Source organism: Lepidochelys olivacea, assembly GCF_965140295.1.
Source record: "Lepidochelys olivacea isolate rLepOli2 genome assembly, chromosome: 22".
Classification (NCBI taxonomy): Eukaryota; Metazoa; Chordata; order Testudines; family Cheloniidae; genus Lepidochelys; species Lepidochelys olivacea.
The window spans coordinates 8350481-8368942 of record NC_140432.1 but is presented as its reverse complement, the minus strand read 5'-3'; the positions used below and the strand labels follow the sequence as shown (position 1 = coordinate 8368942).

At 47.8% G+C, this 18462-nt stretch overlaps 1 protein-coding gene across 1 annotated transcript in view; it reads left to right on the top strand.

Moving 5' to 3' along the window:
• ARHGAP32 (Rho GTPase activating protein 32) overlaps positions 1 to 7806 on the top strand; it is a 404315-nt gene extending 396509 nt beyond the window's left edge. The window contains exon 24 of the mRNA XM_084612034.1: positions 759 to 7806. Within this exon, the coding sequence (XP_084468160.1) occupies positions 759 to 2999 (2241 nt within the window). The 3' untranslated portion in view covers positions 3000 to 7806. The remainder of the gene's footprint in view (positions 1 to 758) is intronic.
• Positions 7807 to 18462: the final 10656 nt, after the last annotated feature.

The window sequence follows — 18462 nt, the reverse complement described above, 5'->3', positions numbered from 1 at the left end:
TCTTCTTAAGGATGGTATTTTTAACAGTGCTGGGATCCCCTTAGCCAGTTAGTGGCACAGTTCAGTAACAGTCCTGAATCCTGGGATTTGGTTGTAGGCTCAAATGGCTTTAGACATCACAATGCTACATGATACCAACTTGAGCCACACCAACAGAGCAACTGCATTCACACACACTTGGAATCTAAAAATTGTCTGACACACACTAAGGAATAGTGTTGTTAATTCACAGGAAGTGAAATATTTGTACACTACTGATATACTACTATAGATCATGCATTAACTCAGAGCTGCGTATATAGATTTGAAACAAGGTTCACATGTGCTAAAATACATACCTTTATAAAAGCCACCTGTCAAAGTGTTCTAGGCTCTGTACAAAAAGTTTTGGCCAATTGGTCTTTAGAAACCATAGACTGACAACAGCCTTCTCCTCACCATTTATGATTACAAAAATAAATGGACAATCTCAGCACTTCCCAGCCCATCCACTAGTCCCTATTAAGCCTGGGGAAACCAGGTGCAAACTGCAGCATGTCCCAAAGATCACTAGAATACCTCTCAAAAGGCAGCATTGCCCCTGCTGTCAGCCAGAACACCCCCTGCACTCCCATGTTCAGTCCAGCAGCCTGGGCTATATTGTAGGGGAGTGTGATACATCCTGTAAAGCTAATAATATGGGTATCCAGTATAGAGACCCTGCAGTGGAGGGGGAGGGATTCTCACACACTAACCTTGATGTCGTTTCTCCATACTAGGTACGAGGAGCACTGCCTCCAGAAAAGCCAGCTGAGCCTCGACTAGCCGAGCCTGCTCCGGTTTTTGTCACCGAAAGTAGTTCCGCTACCCGATGTACTTCGTCCACTGCTGTGTCCCACCAGGGCCATTTGGAAAAGGCCCGGGAGAACGTCAGGGCTCCCTCTTTGCACCTGCGTTCCGAGTCAGTCCCTGCACACTCCTCCTATGGCTTTGCACCCCCCATCCCGCCCGTGAGGACACTGGAGAGTAAGATAGCTGCAGCCATGCACTCCAACAGTCTGGATACAGTGAATACCTCCACTTACCATTCCTTCCTGGCTTCCTCCATTCTGCCATCGTCCGGGGAGGAGGCCTTGCCCCCACCACCGCCGCCCAAGCATGCCTCTCTGCAGTCTGCATATCTCCCCCATCCCAAGCCAGAGAGTGCCCCTGAGCCGCCCATGCCAGAGAACTATCTGCATCACAAGCCAGCGTCCGTCCATCAGTACAGGCCAGAGAGCGTCCCACCGCATCTCTCCTACCACAGCAAGTCCGACCAGCACCAAGCTTATGCCTCCAGATCGGAAACGCCCACATCCATGGGCCCTCGCTACACCGCCTACCCCAGCCAAGGAAAGAGCACATCAGCCCATCACTCCAAGCCTCGCAGCCGCATGGAGTACACGTCCTCCATGAGCCCTACCACCCTGCGGAGCACCGGCTACGCGGAGGAGGCTCCGCCCTACCCCACCATCCGAAGGGTGCAGTCGCTGCACGTCTCCACCCCTTCCACCATCCGCTCCGTCCCCATTTCACGGACAGAGGTGCCTCCCGACGACGAGCCCGTGTACTGCCCGCGGCCCCTCTATCAGTACAAGCCATGCCAGCCCCACTCAGATTATCATGTCACTCAGCTGCAGCCTTACTTCGAGAACGGGCGTGTGCATTACAGGTATAGCCCTTATTCCAGCTCGTCTGGCTCCTCCTATTACCCCACAGCAGGAGAGGGGGGGGTTTATGACCTGGACCCCTACAGCACAATGCGGCTCAGGCACTTCCACCCCCTTCCTAGCCGAGACTTTGCATCCTACACCTCGAGGCTGCAAAGTAAGAATCTGTACCGCTATCCTGGCCTGCCTGCCTATCCTCGGGGAGGCCTGATGAGTCACCTGGTGGGGAAAGAGCACAGCTTTATCAGCAGAGATGTGCCCCCAGCCCCGGACATCAAGCACACGTACGTGTCATGGGACCTGGAGGACATGGAGAAATACCGCCTGCAGTCCATCCGCCGGGAGAGCCGCTCACGCCAGAAAGCAAAAGGGCCAGTGATGTCCCAGTATGACAACCTGGGTCCGCTGCTGCAGGAGGAGCTGGACATCATCCACCTCCGCAGCAAATCCGATCCTGGAAAAACTGGTCTCCTGACTGTGGCCGAAGGGAGGTATCCAACCACGGCAGCCACCCCTGAAGGGGACGAACGTTACTATCTGCAGCACTCAGAGGCGGAGCCAGACAGAGCCCATTACCATGGGGCCTATGGGAACGGGCAGTCAGAGAAGCCTTCCCTTCCCCAGAAGCAGAGCAGCATCAGGAGCAGAAAGCTGCATGAGCCAGGCTGTAACGCTACAGAGCACAGGGGACACCTGCAGCAGGAAGCAAGCCATCGGCAGCCTTCGGAATCCAAAAATGGGCCCCCTTACCCCGACTTCAGGCCAAAGGGTGGCCAGGAACCCATGGAGCCCATTGGTTTCCAGCACTCAGGTGGGAAGTACGTCACAGCCGGCCAGGAGGCCCTGAGACTCAACCACAAGGAAGCGAAGCTGGCAGAGGACCGGCCAGACTTGGAAAGGCCTCGAGCCAGGCAAATAGCTCCTGGCGAGAAACACACCAGAGACTGCTATAATAAAGAGGAGGAGCACCAGGTCCAACCCATGGCGCCACCTCCCAAGCCAGAACGGAGCCAGAGCCTCAGAATCCGGCATCCGGAGAACATGGACAGGGACCCTAGCCTCCTGTACCCATACCAAACCCTTGGCAAACGCCAAAGCAGTATGACAGTGTTGTCCCAGTACGATAATTTGGAGGATTACCATACCATGCCTCAGCACCAAAGAGGGGGCTACCTTGGAGGAGGGGGGTTCATGCCCCCTGGCTTTCCCCATTCACACAGTAGGACATACGCCACAGCTTTGGGCCAGGGGGCCTTTCTCCCTACAGAGCTGTGTTTGCAGAGGCCGGAGACAGAGATCCATGCTGAGTGAGCTGGGGGAAGGAGGGATAGAGCCTAAGCAGCCTCTGCTGGACAGTGGACTGTTTTATTTTTTCAATGACAAAATTTAAAAAAAAAAAAGCACCCCCATGAGCAAAGCAAACCCACTCTCAACCCTGCCACCAGCTCACCACTCAATGTTTGTCCTAGGTGTATAGTTTTCTTTCGTGTCATTTGAGAGGTTGGAATGATTGTGCAGGCTGTGTTGGAATGCGGAAAGATGAGCCAGGACCCAGAGAGGCAGAGCAGATCTGAAAGAGGCATGGTGTGGAGGGGAAAAGGGGTTTTCCTTCCCCTGGTTTGACACGGGCTGCTGGTTGCATGCAGCTTTCTCTTGGCATATCCAGTCACTCTCCCAGCTGCCAACATTAGAGGAGTTGCATGGATATGTTTTACCCTTTGAATGAGATGCCATGGGGGAGTCTCTGTTCTGACCCTTTCAGATTGCATCAGTAGCACACTGCAAGCTGTGGGAAAAGGACAGCTTCCAAGTGTTGGTTTCCTCCTAGATTATTGGTGCTCTGCCTCCCCTTGAAAATTGTGCAGGGGTAGACAGAGATTGGCCCCAAGACAGAACACAGGCTGGTTTTTAAAGGCTCATTAAACAAGCTGCTTCTGGCTATAAGAAGGGATTTTACCGAAATTCAAGCGTTCACCCTCATTCTGTAAATGGAGATGAGCTTTGAAAGTAAAAAAACCTACCCCCCCCCCCCACACACACACTTGGGTACAGGTGATTGAACAGCATACACATTTCATGCTAATTCCTCTTTACTTACAGGCTACCTGCAGTACCAGCTATTTAATTGCACGTCCTAGCTGGCCAGAAACTACTATCTATTTACAATGTCACTAGATGATTACGTCCAGCTTGTAAACTAGAGCACAGGTTCCCTGCTGGGAGCGACTTGCACAACCATGGAGTTGCTCTGGCCCAAATAACTCAGTCCTTCATGGAAAACTCCTGTTGACTTTCATATGCGGCCTACAGGATGAGGCCCTCACTCATGAGATTGCAGTGAGTTGATGTAAGCACAGAGCAGTTACGTGCATGCTATGAAATAGCATTGCCTCCCTTCAGGCAGCGGGAAGGGAAGGGACAGTGCACCTCTTTACAGCACACACCTGGTGTTGCCTTGCCTATTTAATAGAAACAAGACAGCGTTTCATCTGCAGCCTCTCTGGGTTCACAGCCATTTTAACCCTGCTATAAATCACATACATTTTATGAGACAGGGCTTCCTAGAAAATCCTTGAGATTTAGCATTTAAAACATTCAGAGTTCACCCATGGTACTGGGACCTTTCATGTACTGGTGGATCACACATCATCTCTCCCTGTTTTGAAATTCAGAGGGTTTACTTAAAGAAAGCACCTGAAAAGTTCTCTTAGCTGGAAGTCCTGCAGCTAGCATAGCTAAGATTATTAAAGGAACTCATGTCAGAGCCTCCTAGAACAAGTGTTTTATTCATTGCTATTTTGGGCTTTTAAAGTAATAATAAAAACCTGTCAGCGCTCACAGGGGACCACCACCCTTCTAGTAGGTACCTAGTCATTAGGATTTTGGTTCTTTTACTCTCAGCCTTTTCTGGGGCTGTTTCAACTAGGATAGCCTATGGTCTGATTTTATTGTGCAATGTATTGTTTTAAGAAGAATGTGTTCAATATAGAGTTTTTCCTAAATGTTATAGAAATAAATTTAGCTGTCAGGAAAAAAGCACTGTGATCCAGGTTACCTCAATATCATTCACTTTGTGACTAATTATCAACTAGAGGGTATTATTCTTTGGGGGTGTGTGAAAAGGGCTGTTAGCTGAGAACACGGGGCCCCTTCTGCTAGTAAATCTGGCTTTCCCCAATATTATCTGTCCAGGGGAGTCTAGCTACAGTAGTCAGTCAAGCTATGTTTAGAGACTAGTATTGGGTCTTCGCACTTCATCTCCCCTCTGCTGTTCCAGAGTGTCAGCCTCCCTTGTTCTGGATTTGGGGCAGGTACAAGCTATTCAGGTGACAAGGACAGCCTGTCAAATCTCTCCCCCTCAATGCCTTAATTCTCTCCACCATCCTCTCTGTGTTGGCCTTAAATTACCCAGAGAAATAGCTGAACTAAGCTGCTTTGAATGTCTTTGCTCATTTGCTTGCTCCTATAGGGCATAAACACTATCTCCAAAAGATTTCCACTCCTTACAAGCCGTAGCAGCAAGAGATAGAGCCTGGGATCTCCGCCTGATCCATTGTTCACAGCACTCTACCATCACTGGGTTCCTTGGAAGTCAAGGCCCCTCAGCACCATACAGGAATGGCCCCATAAGTGAACAACTGACCCCATCACTAGGGACTTGTCTAGACAAATTAAATTAAATTAATCTGGAATAAAGGTAGGGTGTGACTTTAGAGCAAACTAGCTATTCCTGGTTAACCTCCATGGATGGATGCTCTTATACCAGAATAAGAGAGCTTTAGTCCAGATTAGATTAATCCCTGGATTAAACTAATTCAGATGTTCTTATTCTGGAATAAGAGCCTCCACGCATGGAGTTAGTCAGAAAATAGTGAAGACAGACAAACTGATTAATGGCGTCACAGGTTGTGCCCACTCTTGGCCCTGTGCGGTCCCCCCTTCAGTAAGACAGCCCTTCTCGGGGGTTGCCCTCTGCATGCAAACCATTGGAAACACAAGAAAATCCACCACTTTGTCACAACATCTCTGTGATAACAGCCCTCTAAGAGATCAGGGATCTTTCTTTTTTGTTCCAGCATGAGACATTCATTCAGCCTCTTCCCTTTAACGTACTTGGGAACAAGTTTATCCCTAGTCTCCTCCCATGCCCAGCCTTATCAACATGTGATTGGAGGGCCAGCAGCCCTGTAAGAGTCCAGGGTTAGGGCAGGTGCCCTAATGAAGGGGTGAGACTAGAGCAGCAAGCAAGGAACATGAACCCTTCATGGGCACACGACTGCTAACAGCTGCTAATATTTTGAACCTTCTTTCCCCCTTGACAAAGCCATATAGTGAACTATGCAGTTCTGCTCTTGTACTGTGGTTACATTTTGGAACTTGTTGGCCCTTAGAGAAATGGTCCCACCCCCTTCATTAGATTATACACCCAACAGTGTCCATTCTTCAGGAAAAAGGGGATGGGAATTGCCCCAAGTCACTCAAGAGTCTCAGGTGGCCCTTGGCCAAGTAATAGTTGGGTATGATGCACAATATGGCATATAGAGGGATTATTTAGAAGTCCCATCAGTGAATGGGGTAAGGAGGGAAAAAAATAGGATGATAATGTACCAACTATGTGCCAGATTCCGCTCATCTGTAGTAACCTATTGTCTAAGTATAACTTCAGTAAGAATCCATGAGCAGTAGCAGATTTGGCAAGTTCCCTATACCTGTATCACTGCCTGCCTGCCTCTTTATTGCCACTTGCTGAGTTTTCAGCTTAATTTCTCATTACCATGTGAGAGAGTTTGGGCCCAGTTCTGCTCTGGGAGTGGTGTAGAGATCTGCTCTGGATTTGCACCTGCAACTCAGAGCAGAATGTGGCGCATAAAGCAAGCTCTCCAAGAGTACAGATGTTGAGCTAACAACCAAGGCATGGGCCCTGGCACATCTACTTCAGTTCTGATTTTAAAAATTCTGATCAGGTTTAAACTTTATGCATATGACAGTAAAAACTTTGTGCCTACAGGTCTTTACAGAGGTAATAGGCTTGTGCTTATCGCTTGGGGGTGGGGGGTAGGGGTATCAGTGAGGATTGCACAGGTGTAGCAAATTGCTACACAAAACTAAAACAAACTTGAAAAATGTATTGTTCCCTTTAGCTACAAAAGGGACAGACCCTCGTGTGTAGTCTTTGCCATTCATCTCATTGGTATGTAGACAAAGCATTGACTGAAACAGTTTGTAATGTGCTAGAAAATCTGAATGAAAAATTGCATTGAACATTTATTTTTTTAAAGGGCCTGTGACACTTTTCCAGAACCTTGTGCTACAGAAGTCTGATGCCACAGACATGGTGTAGTTTAAAGAGGTGTACATAGTAACCCCAGTGCGTGCAACCATTCTTGCAAAAACCAACACGCATAGTGATTTTTGCAGTTCGTTTTCCTGCTGTAGAAATTTGACCCTTTTTGCCCTAAGCCGCACGAGAGAGAAATCCCAGAAAGCCTTAGGATTACCTTCAGCGTTCCCTTCACTTTAATTTATAGAGTGTCTTATTTTCATGTTTGGGTTTTTTTGTTTTTGGTGGGGTTTTTGTGAACTAGTGTAAAATGTATATGCTGACAAGCTCATGTATTTTTATGTAAATATTTTTGTGGTTTTCCCAGCCCCGCTCTGTAAATACTTAGATTCTCATTTTCTTTCCACTTTGTATGATGCGGATGTGGTTTTGTTTTCTGTTTTTATTTGTACTGTAATGCAATGATCCAGACTGAGGTGTCTTGTGGTATTTAAAAAAAAACAAGTCAGTAGTTCCACTGAGCTCACATTCAAATGTGCAACCCAACAGCATTAATCAAGCCAGGTTAAAACCTACTCCTTTACATTTGTGTGTGTTTGTGCCTCGGCCAGGTTAATTAACAATATACTGAAAAGCGATAGGGCATGGGAAAACTAGTTTAGAGCCATGAGGTTTTGGGGCCAGGTACCTCGAAAGACAAGAGAGGTGATGAGTGCTGTATTTACGTGCCAAGCCTATTGCAAATTGCTGCCTGTCAGTCTGTTCCGGCGCTTATCTGTTCAGTTACACCTGTGGCATAACTGTTCTGAAAAGAAAAAATAAACCAACCTTGGCTTTCCTAGTCTCCTTTTCTTCTCATCCCGAATTACTAGGCAAGGAGCAATGCTGCAGGAGTAGCACAAAAGGGAGGTGGCAGTTTCCTAACAACAGCGGGATTCCAAAATTGGGTTTGGCCATTAAAACAGGTGGATGGTGGGAGAAGTGAACTCTTGTGGGCAGGAACTAGCTGTACCCCATGACTAGGGAATCCTGAGTACTACTGTATTTACAGGTATCAACAAAATTCATTCAACAGCATCAGATTTTTCCCCTTCAGTCATCGTTTTCTGCCATTAACATGGTCTAACCATTTCAGTTGATGCCACCAGCCTACACCCACACCCTAAGAAGTTACATCTCCCGCTCCTGAAAGTAACCCTGCAGACTGAATGCCAGTGGATAACACAACATCTTTATACAGAGAAGCTCTCCCCCTCCTTGCAAGATAACAGGAATTTCAAAGGGCTGCTTTGACCGCTCCCCATCTGTTTTAGAAGTTTTAATGCTGCTCTTCTCTCACAAGTCACAGCATTTAGGGTATATCTATACTGCATGGTAAACCTGGATCTGTGGGACATGGGCTTAGTGTGCATGTTACACTACACAGACAACCTGACTCAGGTCCACACTTTGACCTGAACCCCGGTCTTCTGCATCCCAGATGTGTGCCCCAGCCACTGGGCTACTGACTGCAATAGGCCACCTGAGCAGCTGACCTGGCTTAGGTGCCTAAGACCAGGAAAGGCATCACGGTTGAGAATCCCAAGCAGAGGCAGGCGCCTACAGAGTTAGGCACGTCTTATTGGCTAGCTTAGGCAGCTCCCAGTTGGCTTGTTGGCATCTGTGAACCCCTTCCTGAGATGTCTAACTCTCCGTGGCCTATTGGGGCTGTAAATTCCACTGGGTGGCAGGGCCCAGCGTTGCAACCCACTGACGTCCCCTGTGTGAATCAAGCCCTAACGCTTTTGCTGCACTAAGAGATGCCGGGGCTCACATCTTCTACAGCCCAATTTCCTGACTGCCACCTTTGTTCTACATTGAATGCAGCAAAAAGGGGAGTCAAACTAATTATTAAGTTAAGGGGGCTGCATGAAAACAGGTGTCTAGTAGAAACAGTGCAGTCTTGTGCACATGATGGACATCATACCGTGCTAGAAGGGTTAGAAAAAACAATGGCAAAGATGGAGTGGAAGACGGGGGGAGAGGAAAACCACCTAGCAACCAGGGTTGCTGGGTGGGGGTTGGTATAAATAGTAGTGCCTAAAAATGAAGCAGCAGGTAAACACCAGCAATCTGGGGGCCTGTTTTAAGCTCTTTATAAAGCTGCTTTTCATCTGAGGCAATAGTCCATGCATGTCTAGGGAGCATCATTTGGAGTTTGGGGGAGTGTTTTTAACCCTTCTGAGTCACAAATAACAGCATGCTGGCCAAGTGACTCTTGGCAGTCCCTGTCCGCCGCATTGCCTTCAGGTGTAACTAGGACCCAGTGCACAATCTGGATTCTCAAAAAGAAAAGGAGGCCTTGAGGCACCTTAGAGACTAACCCATTTATTTGAGCATGAGCTTTCGTGAGCTCCAGCTCGCTTCATCTGGATTCTGTTCATGGTGCACAAGGAGGAATAGACCCCAACTAAGCTCACAGGAGTGAAAAACTAGGTGCATGCACCCCCGCCCCCCCCCCAGCTCTGACAGCACCATCTTTAGAGTCTCTTTCAGACTGAAGCTGTCCTTTAGCCATTTGCCCTGTAGTTCGTTATCCACGACCTCCACTCAGGGAAGGCACACAGCACCACGTCCTTTCTGGAACTACTCCTTGCTCATTTTACTATCTGGAATTTGCTTTTCGTGGCTGTTGGAACAGGTGAGTGAAACCTGATCGCCTTGGTGCCAAGTATTCATGCTAGGAGAGCTCAAATGTTTGCATAAAGCGAGCGGTCACACAGTGAGGTTACCCCGATTGGAATGAGTAGGCAGTTCAGACATCGGACATTCAGGGCAGCGGGGTCCAGCTAGGTGGCCCTAGCCTGTTTGAATTAGCAAGTGCCTCATGCACAATCCAACCGGGGAACCCTGAGGTGCTCACCACTTTATGGGGCATGTAAAGTAAGAGAGCTCCAGAAAATAAAGTTTCTCTCAACTGGTGGCTTTCAAAGCTGAGCTGGAGGTGATCAAGCCCAGCTCAGGAGACAAGTGCCTTTGACAGCCTTTTGTCAAGCCATCCAGCCTTCACCACCTCTAAAGATTGCTGCTGCTCAACGGTGCCTTCCCTTAATCTGAATATCTGCAACAAGTGCTTTTTATTTATAGAGTGGCTTTCCTCCAGAAAGATCCCAAAGAACTTTAAACTACCACCACATAGGAACCACTGATACAGAAAAACAGCCACCTTTGGGATGTGGGGCAGAGACTAGGTAGCACGCTACATGTCCACAATGAGTGGGCCAGACACACCCGGGCCAACCCGTTCTAACAAACGGGGCCACAGAAACTCGAGTGTCCACAGCAAGCCGACAGCATCTCTCCTTATCAAAAGGTGTCCCCCAAAAGAGCCACAAAGATACAACTAGCCCAGGGGTTTTCAATCTTCATTGCACCACCACGCCCTTCTGACAAGAAAAGTTACTTCACGATCCCAGCAAGTCTAAGCCAGCTATGACAACCCCATTCAAAGGGGGTCAGGACCCACTTTGGGGTCCCGACCCACAGTTAGAACCGCTGAACTAGACAATCAGTGTATGTGCCACGTGAGAGCTGGGCCAGCCTGGCCAAGATTGGTCTGCAAGTTTTTAGGAGTCATTTCCAAAACATGATGTTTAGCTCAATAAAGCCATTGCTAGGGCCTGTCGCCAGCTGACAAGAATGGTCTGAACACTCTGATAAAGTCATTTCTATAACCTGAACAACACCACTAACATTCTCCCTGAAGTCCCAGGATGAAGCACTCCCAAGCCAGGAAGCGCACATGCTAAGGTCACAATAACATATTATTCCCCTCCCCACCCCAGGACCCCTCTGTAAAGATCAAACACACTCCATCCATGTTAGCCAGGCAGCCTAGCTCCATGCAGGGGAGCTAAGGAAGTGGAAGCCACGCTGCAGGCCTCCCAGCAAAGGCCTTTTTCAGGAGGGACTTGGAGACAGTGGGAGATCTCCGGTCGAATCAGAGGTTCAGCGTAGGTGGCGAATACCACAAGGGACTGAAGTTTTTGTTTGACTTGGGCAGAGCAAAGGGGCAAACGACAAAAGATGGAGGGAAGAGAAGAATGCAAGCAAGCACGCAAGGGCTTCTAGCTCCACCGTAACTCTAGGCAAGTGGCACCTCATAACTCTGCTGAAAGGGCATTTCAGGACAGGCTCCAGCAAGGCTCCTCAGTGAGCACAACAGCCATCCCTTCCCACCTCCATGGTCTCCCAGGGCAGACTATTTCTCCCCACCCTCAATGTTCAAAACCCAATATTGGCTACGTCCAGTCTCATCACCGCAGCCAGATTCGTGGCTCGCAGAACTCAATTACTCAACGGAATCAAAGAGAAGGGCAAGAGCCAAGTTTATCTATCCAGGAACTTAGATGGCCCTTCACTACCGTGGTTCATCACCATAGCATTGGAGTGTCTAGAAGCATTCAGGCAAGCAAGCAGGCTTGGATCTTAAGCAACCTCCCCTGTTCACCATGGAAATCTCTCTCCACAAGCAGCACTGAGATAATAGTGAAACTAACCCACTCAGGCAAGGACATTCAAAGGACACACAGAGGTGTTACTGGAAGACATTCAGGGTATGTCTACACTGCAGCTGGAGATGTACCTTCCAGCTCTGGTAGATGTACACATGCTAGCTTTGATCAAGTTAGCATGCTAAAAATAGCATTGTGAGGGCAGCAGCCTGGCTGGCAGGAGGGGCTACTCAATGAAATTTTAAATTTCTGATTCCGAACGCCCCAAAGCTACTCCTGCAAAAGGTGGTTAAAAGTTGATCCTGAAAAACATTCAGTCGCAGACAGTCACAAAAACTCACGGGCTGCATCCAAATATTAAAGAGCCCTTCATCATCCCAGCACAAGACGGCTCCAAGGGCATTTCAGGCCACAAGGCAAGGAAACCAAAGCTTCAAGACAATATGTGTAAGGATGTGTAAGGCATTATTAAAAACTGATACCACCCACCAGGGTTTTGGCCCCTTAACTCCAGTCCTCACCATCGAAGTTCTATCTATAGAGATGAAAATGTGGGTCTCAATTAAGTTAGCTCAATCAAGTCGTCTTAACTTGACTGACACCCCCAGCCCCCTTCAGTACCACGGACACAACTAACATTTGGTCTGGTTGTACTGTAGCCTGGGTGGGAGACTACAAGTGATCCCAACCAGCACAATTGACCTGAAAGCTGTTCAACTACAAAGGGGAGGGCTAACTCAACTGGGCCTTTATGCCCACATAGAACAAGCTCCTGGTGTTTTTCTTCAGCTGTGGTCAGTACGGTGGAGGGAGCTCTAGCTTTGGATGACTGGAGCCACGGGTGGGTGATGACAGAACCGTTCACTCCGTTTCTATGTAGATTGAAGATAGCCACACAGGCTTGAAATAGAAAGCACCTAGGGTAAAATTAACACCGGTGGGAGAAGCATGGTCCAATGAACAGGTCAGTGGCCTTTGAGTCAGGACACTTGGATTCTAGTCGCACCTCTGCCACTAAACTTGCTGTGGGACCTTGAGAAAGTCACTTCAGCTCTCTGTGCCTCAGTTTCTCCACCCAGCCGGCATCTGTCCTGACTAGTTAGACTTGGGCAGGGACTGTCTCTCACGTTGGGCCTGACTGTGGCCAACAACCACGCAGAGGATCGGCACAAAGGCTTATGCACCACTTCAGGCCTTGTGCCAATCCTCTGCATAGTGGTCGATTTCACCTCTAATAAACGGAGCGTCTTGCCACATCTAAGCTATGAAACCAGGCTCGGGGCTGAAAGACCACACAGAGAGAATGTATTCCACCTGTTCTATCCCAGCTGGTCACTAGGCCATGGCTTTGCTGCTTGTGAGCAAAGACTCTCATGGCAGAGAAACAGAAAAGGCCTCCAAGTCACTTGAGGCACATGATCCCTGTACACATCACTGGGCTTTTGTTGTACATGAAACAGGACACCCCATATGAGCATGGCCCTCAACCCATCAAGCCCTAAGGGTGCCTAAGGGGGGAGACAGAGGAGGAAGGTTTAACAGGATTCCCTGCTACAGACACTTGCAATGTTAGTTCAGCCTTTGGTGACACCAACGGTTTTGAAATGACTGAGGGGTGCTCTCTGCAGAATGGAGCTCTCCAAGTGAACGGAGACACCGAGCAGCTGCTAAGACGGATCAGCAAGACACCTCGGAGGAGACCTGGATTTGATTTCTCCCACTTGCACTGGACACCTAAATCCACAAGCAGAAAGATTTGGAAGTGTCTGGCTTGGGGCCATAATGGACTGGATTCTCTACAGCAAGCACCAGAGGTATACATTTCCCATCCCCCCGCAGCCAAGGGCCTTGATGCCTCCAAGGTGATGGAGTTCCCACTTGGGAGGGGGGTTTAAAATCACTGCATAGGGCTTAGATTAGCACCTCCTAGATTAGCTTCCTTTCCAGTCTGTAGCCATCTACCTCTGGAGCTTTGCTAGCCACCCCCCATCATTTTAATAGGTAGTAGGGGGAGCCTGGCACCAGCTTTCTGCATGGCAGATTTATTGTCAGGGAGTCTGGCCCCATAGTTTAAATACATCCCAATAGACTGTTTCAGTGGCAAGGGAAGGCATGGAGATCTGTCAGTGTTGCTCCATAGCGCATGCTCCCAGAGATGCTCTTTTCCAAGTGCCATCTCCCCACCCCCCCACCTCTATACCTCTGGCATTTGAAACTGCTTCCTCAGTGCCCCACTTTGCCTTTAGACAGTGATGTTTCTTTAACAAGATAGTCCATCCCCCGTAGCTTGGCAACTGTACTGATTTATTGCACGTCGGAGGAGGCCATAATAGGAACAAGCCATGCCTTGGGCAGCTCTGAGCTCTGCACCTCATTTTCGAGAAATAAGTAAGTTTTACTTGCCCTATTACAAAACACAACCTTCTCTGTGACAGCCCCTTCTCAGCTGGTGCCTACCTTTCAGGACAATGGAAATCCAGGCAGAAAAGGGGACACATGAGGATTTTAGAAATGACTGAGAAACTGGCAAGCCATTTAAACAAGGGTGATACTTGGAGACATCTGATGAAGTGAGCTGTAGCCCACGAAAGCTTAGGCGCTAATAAATTGGTTAGTCTCTAAGGTGCCACAAGTCCTCCTTTTCTTTTTGCGGATACAGACTAACATGGCTGCTACTCTGAAACTTGGAGACTGGGAACTCCTATCCACCAGGTAGTGCTGTTGACTCACATTTGTGCTGTTGAAACAAGAGGTCTTCAGAAGCAGCCTTTGATTGTGATTGCTTTGGTGTCTAAGGGTACAGCGCGAGGCACCCGGGGGCCAGATTTTCAGGAGGGCTGAGCTCCTGCAGCTCCCACTGACTCCAACTGGAACTGCGAGAGCACAGCATCTCTAAAATAAAAGCAGCCTCCAGAAGCCAAGCAGGGCATCCAAAAACAGAGCCAGTAATAAAAAATTGTCCACTTCAAACTTTTTGACCTGTATCCTTAAGACTGAGATAGTTACTAGAGTCCTCCCCCAAACGCTATACCAAGGAAGTCATGATGCCAGCTTGTTTCCTTCCGCTTTAAAAAGACCCAGTTGCCACTGGGTCACTAATACATATGCATGTCAGCAGGGGCACTGGAGAAAGTTGTGGTGGGGAGAGGAAGACAAAAAAAATGCAAGAGCACTTGTGAATGCAGAAGGAATCTGCACTTAAAGGGCTGGATGGTAGCACTAGATAATATACTGCAGAGAACGGTCCTGCACTGAAAGAGACAGGGCCTATTACTTTACTATAGTCCCGTTCCCTTATGCTAAGTATCCCATAATACCTTGCATCAGCTGAAGTAAGTTTTGGCTTCGGTAAACAGGAAAGCTGTCAGGATCAGGACATATGACTATTTTATCGTGGCAACAGGCAGAGATTTATTCTCACAAGCCAGTACCAGAATGTCCCAAAGGGAAAGGACAAGTGATATGATTGTTCTACCTAGTACAAACCCAGAAGATGCTTTCATGCTCCTTGCTATCTGGAATGCATGTGTTCAGAACAAAGACACCAGAAAAACAAGATAGAAAGCGGATTCGTTAAATGTAGTTTCCTAGGACGTACACAGTACATTGTACTTGTAACCAAATAAGGTATAAAAAGATAGCTTTAGAGGTGTAACTTGGGAGCACACCTTCTGTGTGAGATGAATGTAACAGTGCTTTGCAGAGACTGGTATCATATCGAACGGTTTTCCTATACTCATAGCAACAAACCTGTCTGACTTTGGTCATGTGATCTCTTGAGTATATTTCACAACAAACCAAAGCATGGTCAAGCAACTGATTATACAATTTATCAAGAACAGGATGAACAATCTCCATTTTTTTTCCCCCATGAACCAAAAAATGCAGATCAGGTTAACTGAAAATTTTCATTTCAATTTTGACCTTTGTGTGTATTTGTTTATGTATTTTGCTATAAATTAACTTACATTTCAGACCAAAAACTGGTTTCAAAATGAGAAACGTAACTTTCAGTCTGAAAAAGGTTGAAATGCCCCATTTAGAGGGGAAAAATCCAAAGTCGTTTTGAAATGGGAAGCTCATCAGAACTGATCCTTTCCCATTCAATTCTGGCTTTTTCTCCTTGGACTGACACTGTCCAAGGAGAAAAAAATGTTTTGTCCAAAACTTCTCGACCAGCATTTTCTCTCTGTCCCTAGAGACAGGGTGTGCAGAGGGGAATGCACCCGTCAGAGCGGGTGGATGGGCAGTTTGGCAAAGTGGCAGCAGTTATCCCACACGCTCTCTTAGCCCAAGGCATTTAGGAACAGGATTATATGGGGCGGGGGCCTGAGATAGCAGGGACTAGACCCGATGACCCAGGAGGTCCTAATCTAGAATTCTTCCCTAGGCACCAAGATATAGCTGTTGTCTGCTAAGGGAACATATCACCTGCCCCACCGCAGGCAACACCACGGGATTGATTCTCCACGTTCCCGCACCCTGCTTGTTGTTGGCTTCTGCCTAATGCATTTTTCCTCCTAGCTAGTCAGTGGGGCATTCGCTCAAACTGGTGTCAAGTATCAGAGGGGTAGCTGTGTTAGTCTGGATCTGTAAAAGTGGCACACAGTCCCGTACAGACTAACGGACATATTGGAGCATATGCTTTCATGGGTGAATACCTACTTTGTCGGATGAGCTTATGCTCCAGTATGTCTGTTAGTCTATAAGGTGCCACAGGACTCTTTGCTGCTCAAGCTGGTGTGTATCACACCACCTAGGGTCAGTTCAGTCGCATGGTTACCACAGAGATGAAATTAAGGGATTCTGCACAGGGCTTTTCATCTAGTTTTAGATTCTCTGTACCTCAATCTATAGACAAAGGAGTGTTACTCTTGCAATCTAGCACTTCATTCTTTCACCAACCAGCAGTATCTCCCCATCCACCCGCAGTCTGCTTATCTGGCTATTGTCCAGCAGCATCTAGTACAGGATTCATTATTTCAGAGTAGCTCTCTATTATTCCTTATCTACCCACGGTAGTTATTTATTTAGATCCATACAATGTGGCCATCACAGACACTGGGAAACATGTTTGAGGCATTTAAAGTGATACAAGCCAAAAATTGGTCACTCCTCCTTCCACTCAAGCAGGGCTAAACTGCCCCCTCTCTCCAGAAGGCCGGGTAGTTAGAAAAGCAACAGTCTGAAATTCAGCTAACTCTGGCTTAATCCAACCAAGGGGTGGAGCGAGTTCTGGAGACAAAGGACCCATTCACTGACTATCCTGCCAGCTAGCCCCCCAGACCCATTCGCTCAAACCTGGCAGGCTGCTAGCGCCAGGGTCTCAGCTGATGGCAACTGCTACAGCATCACGGGAGCAGCTGCTGATGAGCGCACGCCGTGAACTGAATCAGGCTACGGAGCACAACTCCGAGGTGGTTCCTGCGAGCAGTATCCCTTAGCCAAGGTACTTTTTTCACAGCTATGCATAGCAGCAGTTGAGCTCCATACAACATCTCTTCACCCATCCATCTGCCAGCTGCAGAGTAGCCCCAGCCTACACCTGGCAGGAGCAGCTTGACTGAAGCAAAGTTCAGATCCAAGTCCAGATGTCCACCGCTGGTCCCTCGTCTCCACCCTGGACAGAGCCACACTCCACATACAGACAGCCCTGAACTCGGGATCTGGATTTGAGCACTGCACCTTGAGCCCCTCCCTACTGCTACGTGTTACTTCATAGCATCTGCCTATCAGTCTCTCCAGAGACCCTCTCACTTCACCTTGCCCAATGCTAGCTGCAGCCACGCTTTTCAGAATGGATGCTGCACCTGTCCCATCTTGGCTAACAGCCATTGATGGACCTATCCTCCAGGAACTTATCTTGTTCTTCTTTTCCATACTAATTTCCCTATTATCAACAACCCCCTGAAACAAACAAGCTTCTACAAGCTGGGAGTGGACGACAGGGGATAGATCACTCTGTGATTGCCCTGTTCAGTTCCTTCCCTCTGAAGCCCCTGGCACCAGCCACTCAGAAGACCGGATAAAGGGCTAGATGGACTATTGGTCTGACCCATTTATGGCCATTCTTATGTTCCATGGTTTGATTTTTACTTTCATCTCCTTTTCCCTCTCCTGTTTCAGTGGCAAAACGTTTTGAAAATGAAAACATAACTGGTGATTTCACTCAGATTTTCAAGCACATGGGTGAGGTTCTGTGGTCTGAGATGTGCAGGAGGTCGGACGTGATCCTTCTGACCTTGAACTCTATAAACAAAAGCCTCTCCACTTTCTGAAACCCATACAATGAAAAATTATTTCACAGACAACCTCCCCCCCGCCCTCCAACACACACACCATCTCTCTGTAGCAGCAAGGTACCAGCATTTTAGCTGATCTCTGAAACAGAGACTACCATGAGCTCGTCAAACCTGTCCTTTGCTGGCTTTACACACTTCAAGATCTCCATCCTTATTTAAGCCCCTCAATATTCTGGGATCTGGATACCTCAAAGGTTGCCTTATGCTCCAGAAGGAGCCCTCTGGTTGAGAACTCTGCTCCTTAGGCACAGCAGAATTGCCTGCCAAACGAATGAGAACGTGAATCACATGTAACAAGTGCTAATTGTGTCTCTTACTGCTTGACTGGAAGGTGATTTAACCTATAGCAATGAAATGCAGTATAAGAACCCAGCTACAGTAGAAAGGAACCAAGCTGCAAAGCATGGGTCTGCTATATCTTTTTGTGCCCTTCTGCATCAGCCATGCATCTGTTTAAATAAAACCCTGGTCTTCATCAGGAGACTAGGATCAGCTTTTCATTTCCATGCTAACACACCCATTAGCACTTCTGTTAAATCTAGCTCTAAAATAAAAGAGGCAGTGGTCCATCAGCTGAATATTAAACAGCGTGATTAAAGATTAATGCAGTATGAGAAACGGCTCTCCTTGCTGTTACACCATTAGAAGGGATTTAAAATAACAAAACTGCCATTTAACACACAGTGGCCACCATTATA